Source organism: Rattus norvegicus, chromosome 5 (genome assembly GCF_036323735.1).
Source record: "Rattus norvegicus strain BN/NHsdMcwi chromosome 5, GRCr8, whole genome shotgun sequence".
Taxonomy (NCBI): domain Eukaryota; kingdom Metazoa; phylum Chordata; class Mammalia; order Rodentia; family Muridae; genus Rattus; species Rattus norvegicus.
The window spans coordinates 66,391,395-66,406,307 of NC_086023.1; the positions used below are offsets into that span (position 1 = coordinate 66,391,395).

The 14,913-nt window shown below is 48.0% G+C and overlaps 1 protein-coding gene across 1 annotated transcript in view; it reads left to right on the top strand.

Annotated features, from left to right (window-relative positions):
* The window catches only part of Col15a1 (collagen type XV alpha 1 chain), a 105,627-nt gene extending 93,849 nt beyond the window's left edge, over positions 1–11,778 (top strand). Inside the window, exons 34-40 of the mRNA NM_001100535.2 lie at positions 2,397–2,461; positions 4,876–5,004; positions 5,142–5,201; positions 6,099–6,158; positions 8,862–9,047; positions 9,282–9,397; positions 10,697–11,778. Of these exons, the coding sequence (NP_001094005.1) occupies positions 2,397–2,461; positions 4,876–5,004; positions 5,142–5,201; positions 6,099–6,158; positions 8,862–9,047; positions 9,282–9,397; positions 10,697–10,910 (830 nt within the window). The 3' untranslated portion in view covers positions 10,911–11,778. The remainder of the gene's footprint in view (positions 1–2,396; positions 2,462–4,875; positions 5,005–5,141; positions 5,202–6,098; positions 6,159–8,861; positions 9,048–9,281; positions 9,398–10,696) is intronic.
* Positions 11,779–14,913: the final 3,135 nt, after the last annotated feature.

Genomic DNA, 14,913 nt, shown 5'->3' on the forward strand with positions numbered 1-14,913 from the left:
CTAGTAACTTCATTTTATGCTACTAAATGGCATCCACAGATTCAAAGCCCAGATACCCATAGCTCCAAGGCCTATGCTTTTCCTGATGTTCACTCAGTGGACATTCCATGGTGAGCAATAAAACTGAACATCCCTAGATGCAAAATGCTCAAAGTTTGAAGTGCCCACAACCTTGTGAATACTGTCACGGTGCCACAGGTGGAAACTCTGTATCCTGAAACTGTTTAATGTCCAAAATTATTATTTAAAACATAGAGGGCTTGGATGTTATGCTAGTGAAGAAGTGTTTCTCAGCATATCAGAAGCCCTGAAGTCAATCCCCCAGAACCATACCAAAATTAATAAAAGAAATATAAAATTACCATTAGTTTATTCTGGGCCTGTCCCCAAGATATGCCATGGACATGTAAATATTCTAAAACTTAAAAAACAAAACAGAACTCTGAAGCACACCTTCATATGATAGCAGCCATAAGCACAGGGGTGTTTCTTGCTGATTGCATGGGCGTGAGCTGGGTGTGGTGGAAAAACATATGGTGGGATCCCACGGAGCCTAGGTATTGGGGAGAGACTTGCAGAGGGTGGCCTTGGGCTTGGCTTCAACATGGCCTGGGCTCTCCTGGTTGAAATCTCAAATCAGGCTCAAATCAGGTTGAGTGAAAGGGATGTTTGCTGGATGGAAGGAGGGACTGTTCAATCAGTTTGTGACATGAGTAGACCAGCACCTAGAACCCAAGAGCAGCCTGGACCTAAACCAGACCATTTAAGGATGCTCTGTCCATTCTTCGCCTCTCTTTTTGTACCAGTTTCAGGCTAGCTCTTCACCGACCACACCCTCTGCACAGAGGGGAAGATGGTTGCTGACAGCTTGTGCTTCCACTGTGAGCTGGGAATCACGGGCTTCTTTGTCAACTTTAGTCTGAAATGTCTTGGGATAAGACAGTTCTGGGGAAAGATTCTAATTGGCTTGTCTTGAGCTAGATGTCAACTTTGGACCAATTATCTATAGTCATGTGGTAGGACCACTTGGGAGCACAGTAGCTCTCTTTCTGTCAGGAAGTGGTTGTGGGCGTGAAGGGAAAGACCTCAAGAGAAAACCACAAGGACTTAGATCCTGCAAAGATGGGTGCTGGGTAGGCAGATGTGGTATACGGCCTCAGTGGGCGAATAGGCAGTGCAGGAAATAGAGGGTTTGGCAGGGTGAGAGCAGGAGGCAGAGAATCTGTTGTCCACAAAAGCACCCCTTCGGGGGATCCAGACGTCTTGCTTCCTTCAGCATAGATTGCCTTTCCCGTGATGCAGTCCCAGTTTATAAAACACTCACACAGACACTATCCCCATATTCTTCCCAGAGATGCTGAAGGGAGATGAAGTGGATGTTATTATAACTCCGAGGAGGCAGGCACTGAGGCTCAGAAAGGACTTAAACCTTGTTCAAGGTCATTCATGCCTGAGGAACACATGGCTAGAACCAAAATCCAAGTCCTCCCCTGACCCTGTACCCACTGGCCACTTCCCACCTATGTGTGGACATCCAAGCCCTGTGTGGGGGCTGACGGTCTGCTTGCAGTGGCCTGAAAAATTAATGGATCCATTTTCTAGGATTTACACAGACATCCTTAGACCTGCCAAGAGCTTTGCAGATTCTGAAGGGGGAAGGGCTTAGAGAGGCAGAAGAAAAACCAAGGGGAAATTCCAATACTTTTGTGTTTGTCTAGGGGCTTTTCAGTTGGGCACTCATGCCCCCTCATTTTTTCTGGGCCTCACTATGGCAGCCTTGAGCTGATTTTTAAGGGTCCTGTGACAGTACAGGAAGCTCTGGGCAGTTTGTAATGTGCACACCTCACCTGAACCTCACTGGTTCTCACCTGCGTGCCAATAGAACGGTGTAGTGGAAGGGATTCCGCTGGTGTCTCACAAACAACTTTTGAGAGCCCACCACTTCCCTAAGTGTCCAGTAGGCGATTAGCAACCTGGTCTTCTGGCCCCAAGACCAGTGCTCCTGTCTCCACCAAACTGGTCTCTCCCCACAGCAAAGCCCTTTCTCTTCCTCTTCGAAGCCCACTTCCTCTAAATGGTGGTCATATGCTTTGTCTCTTGAAAAAGTTATATGAGTCAGGGCATTTTCAAGGAGGTGACAGAAAATTTAACTCAACCTGACTTTTACAATTAACCACTAATGGATTTTACTTACAATCCTGACAAATGCTGGGCACAGCTCATCCAGGGAGATAGTGAACAGTTCCAGCTCTTCCTCCCGAGCCAGTCAGTACGGCTTTGGTCTGCACAGTGGATAGCCATAGCATGGAATGAACCATGAGCACCCCTCTATCTCACAGAGACCCCTGTACCAGAGGCTGTCCTTTATTTCACGTCTTTCTTTTGTCTTGTCCCAGCTGTGCCCCTTCCCGGCCCACCTGGCCCTCCAGGACAGCCAGGACTCCCCGGATCCAGAAACTTGGTCAGTATCTCGTGTAATAGCAACTCGACACTGGATAGATTCACAGGCTACTGGAGGGGAGGGGGAGGGGAAGGGGGAAAGGAAGGGAAGTGGGAAGGAGAGAGAAGGGGAGGGGGGAGAAGACGGAGGGGAGGGAGAGGGAAGGGGAGGGGGGAGAATCCGGAGGGGAGGGAGAGGGAAGGGGGAGGGGGAGGGAAGGGAGAGGGAAGAGGGGGAGGGGGAGGGGCTGGGCTGGAATCCCTTTTATTTTCAAATTAGAACTCTGCCAGGGGTTGGGATGTACTGTAGCTGGTAGACTTTTTTCCTAACATGCAGGAAGCCCTAGGTTTGGTCTCTAGCATCACATGAAACCAGGCATGGCGGCTCATGCCTGTTGCCCCAACACTTAGGAGGTGGAGACAGGAGGATCAGAAATTCAAGGTTGTCCTCAGAACATAAAAGTTGGAGACCCTATGTCTAAATAAATAAAGTTCCATGACAACAAAATGTGCCGTTCCACCAATAGCAGTTGTTTACTTCCTATTCAGGTGACTCGTTCAATAAAGAGCTACAGGAAACAAAATGACTCCTTGAAGTTGTAGCCTGTGAGCCTTTAATTGACTAAAACTCAACCGTGCTCTATTTTTAAGAACAGCACGCACATGTGTAAGCAGCGTGCACGGGTGCTCTGCCCACCATACTTGCCTTGGGTTGTCCAACTGGAGCACAGCTCAGGAGCAGTCGCTGTCCCACAGTGCAGTGCAGTGCAGTGGGTATGACTTGCCCGGACTGTTAGTAATGCTCAGAGAGACAGACAAACTCCCACCAGACCTAGACCAAACGTCAGCAGCCCTAGGAGCCTCTTTGGGTTACTGGGTTTCATTCTTTAAAAGATTGACTTTCAAAGGACAGAACTGTCCAGCAGATGACAAAATTTGACTATTTGGCTACTCTGGGGGAATTTCTATGCCATTTTGATGAATATTATTATTGTCGAGCTGAGATTTTTTTTCTTTGTTTGTGTGTGTTTTTTCTCAGTCACAATGAGACTCTCAACTGGTAGTTTCTTGAGACTGGTGCTATTCAGATTTTTTTTTTTTTTTTTGCAGCTTCAGCTTCCTGAATCTGCTTCTAGATATGCTAACCGGCTGCCATTCTTATTTTAGGCAACTTTTTGAGACAGAGACGCTGCAAGCCCCCGTTTTTTTAAACACATATTTAATATTGCAACCATCCAGCTAGACTAAAGACTAAGTGCTAAGTATAATTGCCCACTTGCTTGCATTTCTTATCCCAAATGAAAATGAATTTGAAAGTCACTGAGGAGTGTGAGCTGATGCCATTAGCCAGTGTAGACGCTGCAGAGCTGTGTTTAAAATCAACGCGAGTGGCAAAAGAAAGCAGCGTATTGATGATTTTGCTAAAACTAAAACCCGGCAAAGACTGTTGCTACATCTTTATCTTCACAGGAAATTATCATTTGTGTTTTTATTCATTTTTTTATAGTCTAGATTTATAGTTCAAAGCCATGCATGTTTTCGTTTCATGGAAAAGAACTCCCTTAGGCAAGCATGATGGCACAGTCCTGAAATCCCGGCACATGGAGGCTGAGGTAGACGGATGATGAGTTCAAGGCATGTCCTGGCTGCATAGGGAAAACTTGTCTCAAAAACCCAGGGGCTAAGGAGACAGATCAGTGGGTAAAGCGCCTGCACACAGGCGTGGAAATCCCAGTGCAGACCCCAGTGTCTACTTTAAAACATCAAAAGCTATGGATATATCCATAACTGCACATATCCATAACTGTAGTGCTAGAGGAGTGGGACCAGAGGCAAGAGGGTCACCATAGCTGACTGGCTGGACAGTGTCGCCAGTCGGTCAGTGCTGGGTTCCACGAATGACCCTGTTTCACACGGTAAGGTAAGAGCAAGTGATAATGGAAGATTTCCCCATGTCTACCCCCAGCACCTCCCTACACACACACACTCAGTCTCACACATACATAAACACACATACTCACACACATGTACCTACACATTCATACACTCATACACACACTCACTCTTACACATACATGCACACATAAACACTCATACATTCATACACACACTCACACATATACACTCATTCATATACTTACACATGCAAACTCTCACACATACATACATAAACACTCACACATACATACAGACACACACACACTCACACTCATACTCACACATACAGAGAGAGAGAGAGAGAGAGAGAGAGAGAGAGAGAGAACAGCCAGGGTCTGTGTCTCAGCCAAAATACTAAAACAAACTTTAGTTATTAGTAAAGTATCATTGTCCAATGCAACAAACCCTTTTCTTGAGTGAGGGGTTATTTATAGAAGGGTGAGTGTGTCACATTTTGCCACTGTTTTGTAACAGTTTTGAATTAAAACGGTCTGACAGGTCACAGCGCTCAGTGACATGGGTGACATGCTACAGAAAGCTCACTTGGTCATAGAAGGGACGTTCATCTACCTGAGGGAAAGTGGGGAGTTTTTCCTTCGTGTCCGAGATGGTTGGAAAAAGTTGCAGGTAATTCTTAACCGTCCTACATCCCTCTCCCCTCCAAACACCCTCCAACATAAAGAAGTACCCCCACCCATTAGTGTCAGTTCTTGGGAACACTTTCTTGGAGTTGTTTCATTGACAACACCCTCCTTCTCTTGCAGTTGGGAGAACTGATCCCCATTCCTGCTGACAGCCCCCCACCACCAGCACTTTCCAGCAATGTAAGTAACTCCCCTTCCCACTCCCTGAGCTCCCTGCCCCTTTAGAAGGCCCTGCATCAAGCTCTCTAAGTCTGTTCTGTGTGACTTAATACTTGGTGGAAACCCAGTAGTTTTTTTTTTTTTCTTTTTCTTTCTTTTTTCGGAGCTGGGGACCGAACCAGGGCCTTGTGCTTGCTAGGCAAGCGCTCTACCACTGAGCTAAATCCCCAACCCCCCACCCCCAGTAGTTTTTAAATAGGACTTTATCACCACAGAGTGGAGAGAGAGCTGGATGCTCGAGACCCATTCACAATTTATCCACAAGCCATCTAGAAGAGTCCCTCCTTTTCTCCCTCTCTCCCTCCCTTCTTTTCTCTCCCTCCCCATCTCTCTCCTTCTCTGCCTCCTCTTCTCCCTCCTCCCTCCCTCCCTCAACCCCTCTCTTCCTCCTTCACTTATTTTGAGACAAGATCTCACTAGTTGTTCTGGCCAGCCTGGATTCCCCTGCCTCTGCCTCCTGGATGCCACCATCCTTAACGTTTAACTTTACTCACTACTATAAAGGGGCACAGGCAACTGGTGTAATCTGCTGTTGGACTCTATTGCAACCCTTTGAGGCTAATACCATCACCCCGTTTTTCAGATTGCAAAACTGAGCCTTTGAAGAGAAAGACATGTTGGCTTTTAAGCTGAGGTCCCCTACTTCCCCAGTACAGGGGACCTGACAGATCTTGAGGACACTTCCCCCTTTCATGGTGGCTTTTTGTTTGGCTGTAAAAGTCCTCCATGTAAGAGTCACAGTTAGAGGCAGAGCCCAAATATTTAAAGCATCACGCCAGGGTCGCCCGTGCCTCACTGTACTCTGGAGAAGAGACTGAATGTGTTTTCTTACTTTAACCTTTCCCTTCCATGTCACAGCCGTACCAGCCACAGCCTCCACTGAACCCCATTTTAAGTGCCAATTACGAGAGACCTGTTGTAAGTATAGTTCATACGTTTCCTTTGCAGATAATGACTGTGTGCCGTAAGTGCTAGGCCCTGTGTTTGGCATCTAGTTTTTTTTCGTTTTGTTTTGTTTTGTTTATTTTACGTATATGAGTGTTTTTGCCTACATGGTTGTATGGCACCATGCGTGTGTCTCTGATGCCTGTGGCGGTGAGCAGAGGCAATTATGTCTTCTAACTGGGGTTATAAACAACTGTGAGCCACCATGTGAGTGCCGGGAATCCAGCCCTGGTCCTTTGCTAGAGTAACTAGTGCTCTTAACTGATAAATGGTTCTTACCATCCAACTGCTCACAAACTAGCCAGGAGGGCGCACTCCCCAGACAGTTGTATCACTGTGTGCTAAGCTATTTGAGTGAGACAAACCCAAGATGCTAGGGTTACCAGAAAGACTAAGGAAGTCACTCTGAAGGAGGTGACCTCTAGATTCAGACCTAAAGAACATTGGAGTCCAGGAGTGAGTCAAGCAGGGAAAAACAAAAGTAGGAATTCCGGGCAGCGGGGAAGATGGATCGTGGAAGGGTGGGATGAGTGTGCGTGCTGGTCCTTCCTGTGTTACATTTCAAAGTGGCTAGAGGAGTAAACGTCACAGCAAAGGTAGACGATTAGGTTGTTGAAGTGAACAAAGGACCAGAGCTTTGCCCCTTTCCTGCACGCACTGGGAGCTGCCAATACGTGGAAAGCTGAACAGGGGTATGCAATGAGGTTGGTGCTTTGAAATGACTTTGGTTTGAGCGAGTAAGAGGATTGGAAGGGGCAGAAGCAGGGGCACAAAGCAGTAAGCTTCAGAAGAGGGCTGGCCAGAGAGACATGAAGAGACAGGAGAAGCCAGCTTGGCTCTGGCTGCGATGGGAATGAATGAGACGGAGGTGAGTCCAAATTCTCGGCGGGGTGATCCAGTGGTCACAGGCATCATCTGACATGAAGGGGTTGTAGACTCAGCCCCATGTAATAAAGATCATCTCCCTGTCACTCCAGGGACTTCATAGGACTTGATCACACGCAGTTCAGCCAGCCTGGGAACTCTCTTTTCTGCTCTCAGTCATTTTGCTATTTCCACAGACCCTGTTGTATAAGAGTTTCTCTTCCTGTCCCCATCTACCCCTTACCCATGCAGGCATGGTACACAGGAACTTACACACAGCACAGGGTTGCCACAGGGCTATCTCGTCCCCTCGCTTTCTCACCTTAAGTTTCAAGAGCCCAATCCACCTAATCTTAGGAGAAGCACTCCCCGTGCTCTTAGATCAACTACTCACTTCCACTCCAATAAAGAGCACCTGGGAGATACGGTCAAAGGCCTAAGGCCTTCAGAGAGCAAGGTGTAAGCCACACAGCACAGAAATGTGCTTTCTGCAATGCAAACATGTCCAGAGAAGACCTTGGGTTTAGCAGAGCAAGTCTGAAGTGGTCCCAGGAAGTGGTCAAGTGAAAGTGGGAGTGAAAGAGAGAGGGGACTAGAAATGTCTGAAACCCACCGGGAGACCTTCAGCAGTGCCGTGGCCATTGTAATGGGAATGGAGGTGTCCAAAGAGGACCTATGTGGGACAGAACCAAAGAAGGTTGATGGAAGAACCCGAGGGGCAAATGAGAAGTTCTGTCCTCCTGAGACAAAAAAGAGGGCCAAACCAAGTCCTCGGGAGTCAGGGGGGACAAAAATGACTGAAAGGCAGATTTATAAGAGAGAGCAAAGTGTTTATGAGCCAAAATGATTCTAGAAATCTGAGGAGAAAATGCTCAGGGGAGAGAGAAGTAAATTTAGGTAAACCTTCAATGAGCCCAAGAAGTTAGTTGGGTGACCAATGGGGTAAAGCAGTGCATTGGTTTTTGCTTTTTAAACGTTCTATTTGTGTGTAAGATGTGTGACTCTGTATGTGTGGTGGTGTGTGTGTGTGTGTGTGTGTGTGTATTTGTGTGTGGTGTGGTGGTGTGTTTGTGTGGTGTGTGTGTGTGTGGTGTGTTTGTGTGGTGTGTGTGAGTGTGTGTGTGTGTTTGTGTGAGTGTGTGTGTGTGTGTGTGTGTGTGTGTGTGTAGGGGTTCATTTGGAGGTCAGTGCCAACCTGTCACTCCTTAGATGCAGCTAGAGAGTGGGAGATTGAGCATCCTCAGGCCACGGACTGATTCTATGTCATATAGAATGTCAGCCGAAAGGAATGGAGGGAGGAAATGGATGCCAATGTACAAACCAAACCAAACTCCCAAATGGCTTTGGTTGGGGCTGATGGACACGGTGTCAGGAATGGGAGCCAAGACAAAGTGGTCTTAGAAGCATTCTGGTGACTAGGCTGGAAGCTACCCAGAGGGCTCAGGCATGGCCTACACACCCGAACCAGGTCTCCAAAGGGCTTTACTCAGTCCGAGAAGAACTCTGCATCTTTATTAAATCTAAGAAAGGCATTCTTACCCAATGTCTGTTCACGGAGCTGGAAGGGGCTGGAGTGCTAAGGCTATCTTCTCTGAGGGTAGACAGTCGCACCTGGCACCTGGGCCACTAGAAGCGGGTGTCTTCCTTAGAACAGGAGGAGGTGGGTGGGACCGCTGACGGTGGGTGGGACCGCTGACAGTGGGTGGGACCGCTGACGGTGGGGGGTACTGCTGGCGGTGGGTGGGACTGCTGACAGTGGGTGGGACCGCTGCCGGTGGGTGGGACTGCTGACGGCTCCCTTACTCTTTTCAGCTGCACCTGGTTGCTCTCAACACGCCGGTGGCTGGGGACATCCGAGCAGATTTCCAGTGTTTCCAGCAGGCCAGGGCTGCAGGACTACTGTCCACCTTCCGAGCGTTTCTGTCATCACACTTGCAGGATCTCTCCACAGTTGTGCGGAAGGCAGAGAGATTCAGTCTTCCAATTGTGAACCTCAAGGTAAACCCTGTCGTCACTGTCACTGCCTTCAGGCTTGCCGATCCCCAAGTGGCCCAAGCATTGAACACTCCACGCAATCAACCATAGCTCCAAGCCATAGTTTCTTCCTTTTCAAATCACTTTCCTCTCTGAGCTGGGGACTCCCAGAAGTGGCTTCTGAACCAGGAAGAAGGAGCCAAACCCTAATTGTAGGCTAGTGGCATGAAAATTCTAATGAGTCATTTGTCTTTGTAGGGCCAAGTGCTTTTTAACAACTGGGACTCAATATTTTCTGGTGATGGAGGTCAATTCAATACACACATTCCGATATACTCCTTTGATGGTCGGGACGTGATGACTGATCCTTCCTGGTAAGTGCGGGCTTGGGCCCTGTGACATAGCACGATAGGTATTTCTTGGATGTTTTCGATCAGCGAGATCCTTTTATCCGCTACCCTCCTGGAACACCGCCAGTGTGAAGCCACAGTAAGGCAGCTGAGTCATGGGAAAGCCAGGGCCTTGAAGCCAAGTCTAGTAGCTCATGATAAGACCTGGGCAAAGCACTTCACTCCATGAGACTCAGCGGCCTTGCCTGTCAGATGAGCACAGTCATAAGTTGGACTTATGCAACATAGGACAGTTGCACACATGGCCGTGGGTGAGAAAACACGGTAGGCAGTAGACAGTGATGTGGTCCCAGCATTGTCCTGTGAATAGCACTCTCAGTCTTTGAAGACAGTGTGTTCAGAATACTCAGTGCCTATGCTACAACACACGTGAACCCAGGTCTGGAAGGCAAATTGCACACCCACACAGCCATACACTTTAAGAGCGCCCAGTGTCAAGGGGCAATAAATAACACTACATAGAAATGTGGAAAATTTTATAGTTTTACAATAGAAAGAAAGCTGATAATAGGAGCAGAGAGGACGTCTTCATTTTTTAAGGGTGAGAATCAAAAGTTGAGTCCTGCAGGAGGGACCCCTACTGTGAAGGAGTCACAAGTCTAACCATGAAAGAGGCTACCTAACAAGTGACCTCAGGGAGCCATGGCCCAGATTTGTGAAACCTAAGGATGCCATTGGGAGATTACTGTGAGTGGGTATGGCTGCAGACAGAGTATGTCTGGAAAGCAGGTAACAGCCTCAAGGCTAAAGAAAGGGTTTGGCGTTGAACTATGGGTGAGGAGGAGCATGTCTCTGTTTGCTACACTTCTGCTAACTTCCTCACCAAGACAAATGACAAAGAAGTGCTGTTTAGGAACTAGGGTGATGGCTCAGCGGGCCAAGTGCTTGCTGCACACAAGCATAGCAATCTGAGCTCAGATCTCCATCCTTCATGGAATAGCCAGGTGGGGCAGCACACATCTGTAACTCCAGCTCTGAGTGGGAGAAATTGGTCCTTGGAGTTTGGGGCATTCAAATCCGACTAAATTAGCAAGCTCTAGGTTCAGTGAGAGACCATGCCTCAAAAATAAGGTAGGGACTGATTGAGGAAGATATCCAGTGTTGAGCTCTGAAACACACACTTGCGCGCGCGTGCACACACACGCACACACACACACACACACACACGCATGTGTGCACAAACTATAAAATAAAATAAAAATAAAGAACTTCATGTTACTAAAACTGCCATTTTAAAAGTAACACTATAAAATTCCCTTCTAGGCCGCAGAAGGTTGTTTGGCACGGCTCCAACCCCCATGGTGTCCGCCTCGTGGACAAGTACTGTGAAGCCTGGCGAACCACGGACATGGCAGTAACAGGATTTGCCTCCCCACTGAGCACAGGGAAGATTCTGGACCAGAAAGCATATAGCTGTGCTAATAGGCTAATCGTTCTGTGCATCGAAAACAGTTTCATGACAGACGCAAGGAAGTGATAACCTCCCCATGGTTCTTAAAAGAGTATTCTAATATTTCTTATGTGAAGAGTTGACACTGAAGTCTAAAATGTTGTAAATATTACAGTTTGTTTTTTTTTATATTACACATCTGTCCAAAGAGAAACCAAAGAAAACATACCTCAGTATAGTCAAAAGGAAAGACGGAAGGGACTCAGACCCAAGTCAAATCCAGTCCACATATTGGTGCTAGATTCTGTGGGAAGACACACCTCCCTCCCCTCGCAGTGTGTGAACACATCCCTAACACAGAGTAGGGCAGTCTGAAAACAGGGGCTGGCATGGTTGCCCCGTGCGTTCTTCAGAAAGTCATTCCTTCCTTCCAACCCTGGCTGTTGAGGGTAAGATGTCCTTTGTGTTTGCTAACAGCATCACCTTTTAGATATGTGAGACATAGCTCCCTCCCTAAGAAATGTGTGAACCAAGCGCTTGGCGATACCACGCACGGTTCCATACAGCCAGAGAAAGAGAGCTGCTCCAAAGATCCTGCTCATGTTTCCTCCGATATCGGGATTTAATATGGTCCCCTAAAATATTATTGCCTTCATGCTGTAGGGTTCTGCCTGTCTACCCAGTCATAGTTGAGTGTGGCATCTATTGATGTAAGTCTGACTTGCTGGGAAGTTAAAATTCTAGGAAGAAGCAGCACAGAATCTTGACCTTCCCCCAACGCTCCCCCTTCCCATCCCCTGCGCCGATCTTAAGATTTCCATTTGACAAGTCTTGAATTATGACTGCAGCTGAAACAGATTCGTTGAGATGAATTTTATGAAAAGTCTGTATCATCATGCTATAGACTCCGATATCCTTTTCCATGTAAGAACATAAAGACATCTTTTCCGGGTGCTTTCTTCTGTTTGAGGTCTTTCCCCTGGGTCCTTCCTTCCTTGCCGCTGAGGCAGAAGTGGCCTGGGTGTGTGTGCTAATATTGTCACCAGCACTGGGGACAATTCATCCAAGAGTTAGAGAGGGGTCGGGGTGAGGTGGGGATGACTCTGAGTGGGAGGCGGGCTCTGCTGTGGTTGTACCAGGGTCTCAGTGCATGGCTGTGGGCTCTTCTGTCTCTCTCAGGAAGAATGGGACGGACATACACAGCGTCAGCTTCACTCAGCCAAAGTTAATCATCAGTAAATAAGGTCCCCTCCCCCAGCTCTGCAAAGTGGGTACGTTTCAACCTCCACTTTACAAATGAAGGAAAAATGGAAGTGGAGGCTCAGGTCCTTCCTGGGTCCAGTCATATGGCTGTCATGTGCAGGACTGGCGTCAGACTCAGGCCCAAGGTCCTTTTAAGGCACCACTGGATATGGCTGCCGGCTGGTTCCCTCTCCACCCCAAGCCCATGATTCTGGAAATATAATTAGTAGGCAAGAAGCATGCTGGGATATTTCCTCCCATTCAGTGGTACTGGCTCAGAAAGTCATCATAGTGACTATGTCCTCCTAAGTCCTTGAAGTAGGAAGGAAATTCAGGACAAAAATAAAACAAAATAAAACAAAACAAACAACCCAGAACCTCCACTTCAGAATCCACGGCAGGAAGAGCGGTAGAATCTTTCTAATGAGTCACGAACAGAAATGGCTACAGGGGAATGCCAGGGGGTGGGGTGTGGGGAGGGGGCGGAGGCGGGGTGGCTGGTTGGGGATGAATCCAATGCTGAGTTACGGGTGGGGAGTGCTTTGGTATGGCTCGATGGCAGGAGAAAGAAGACAGGAGGGTCCTGAGTCAGGAAGTATAGATGCCACCCACATCAGTCAGAGCCTGCAAGACCCAAGACCACAGAAAGGACAAGGTGGAGGGGAGCTAAGAGAAGCCAGGAAGAGAGATGCCCACTTCTCCTGACCCTAGGAGAGGACGGAGAGGCTTTCCCCCTCTGCATGCACTGAAGGACCTACCCTCACAGACAGAGTCAACTGTAGCTACATACGCTCTGACTAACCATCACAATCCTGTCTGACATTCAAGAGTCTTCACTGAACGTTTGCCTCCACCTAATCTTTTCTGTCCCATGCCATAGTCTACCTATCCTGTCTTTCTCATGGTCTCTTAGGCAAACCACATAGACTCTTCTGATGGGCCATGTTGTCAAGCCCTGTATCATCTTAGCAAAGCATTAATCATTAAGTGTCCCTTCCCTTGCCTTCCCACCACAATGCTGTGACATCCCCTAGACCGACCTACCTGGTGTCATACCCCTGTCACTGGATACCTGGTATGCTTCACATCTGAAATGTATCACTCAGAGGGCTAAAATACAGTGGCTGAAGGGTGTCCAAGCCTTCACTACCCATTTGCCTGGAAGTCTTGGAGGCACTAAAAGGCTCTTAAGCCAACTCTCACTCAAACCAAACACAGGAGGAACACTGAGTGTGTATGCCTATAAGCTCTATGAACTGGAGGGCTTTGGCATGCTCTGCCTGTATCGAGGACCTTCAGGTCTTAAGCCTATGGCTTCAGGCTTCCTGGATCTTCCATCCAGAAATAGAGCCAGAGCGACAGAAAAGGCTGCCAACCCATGTAGGGAAGGGGGCAGATTTATGAGGACGGTAGCTTGGGAAGAACAGAGCAGCAAAAGAGCTGAGCAGCTCTGGTGGTGGTAAGGGGGTGGGTATGGAGGTGAGGGGTGGGGGTGGTGATAGTGGTACTGGGGGGTGGGGGGGATGTTGGTAGTGTTAGTGGTGAAGGTGGTGGTGGTGGTGTGGCCAGCACCAAGAAGGTCTGGAGAGTCTGATGTGACTCCATGGTGTGGCCTGAAACAGACCTGGTAAGATGAAGAAACTGAGTCACAGGAACCATTCTCAGGTTCCCAGGGTCCTCTGGATCCCTGGGCTGTGAGCTATGTCTCCTAAACATGCATGGAACAGAGGCAGAATTGTGGGAACTGTCAACAGCCTAGTATCATAGCTCAGTATGTAGTAGTCAAGGTTCAGAAAAATAAAAAGTAAAAATAAGAAAAGGAATGAGTTTGTCCATGAGACCAAGAAATGGGAAGGAGTGCAGACTTGATGCGACAGTGTCCCACTTGGGTTAAGGTCATCTTCCCATCTGTCTGGCTGGCTGTCTAGCTGACTGACTGTCTGGCTGGCTTCTGCTTTTCTCTGTATATGTCTCCTTCCTTCCAACCAAGACTGCTTTTACGGGGCAGGGTGCAGAGAGCTTCAGGCAGGCCTGTGTTGCCCTCCGTTAACCAGAGCACACCCACAGAGGGAAGAAGAGGCTTCCTCTCCCCGTGAGGTTACGTCAGTTCCTAAAAATGACCACTGCTGGCCTCACTTGAGTTGTGTGTCCAGGCTGTGATGGGCAGCCTCACCAGAGAGGAGAAATGCCAGAAAAAAACAAAACTTCTTCCTCCCTCTGAAATGCCCAAGGTTTCTGAAATGGCCAGAACATTGAAAAGACTGAACACATGTACAGATGCATCCTGCCCACAAGAGAGATGGCATGGCCTGGGCAGGCAGGCAAAGGTGAGATCACGTCAGCCTCAAGTTCTCCAATAAAGCAGCTCACAATGAATGGGCATGGCACATGGGGAAAACCTGAAAAGGGGAGCGCTGGGGCCGGCTCCCTGTTGGTTAGTTTGCTCATCCACTCAGAAGTATCTGGGATAATCATCTTTTTACTCGTGATCATGTTTCACTGTGGAGGCGGAAACATAAACGATGGCTCTGTTTTTCAAGTCTACCAACCCCTTCCATTTCTTTAAAAATTATTTTTAAATTTCCTTCCTCCAGCTCCTTTCATGACCCCCTTCAAATTCCTGGCCTCCTCCTTTTTAATTGTTGTCCTGTGCATAAATAAATATATAAATACAACCTGACCAAGCCATTTCTAGCTGACTGCACAGCCCTCAGCCCTTGGGAACTCTGCAGTCAGGACAGATGGATGTCCCTGTCTTCCTTAACCTAGCAGCTAGAGAGAGAGAGAGGCTTTTCTGGCTACATCTGAGCTCTAGTCACCAGGGAACCACTGAATCTCGTCAAAACCT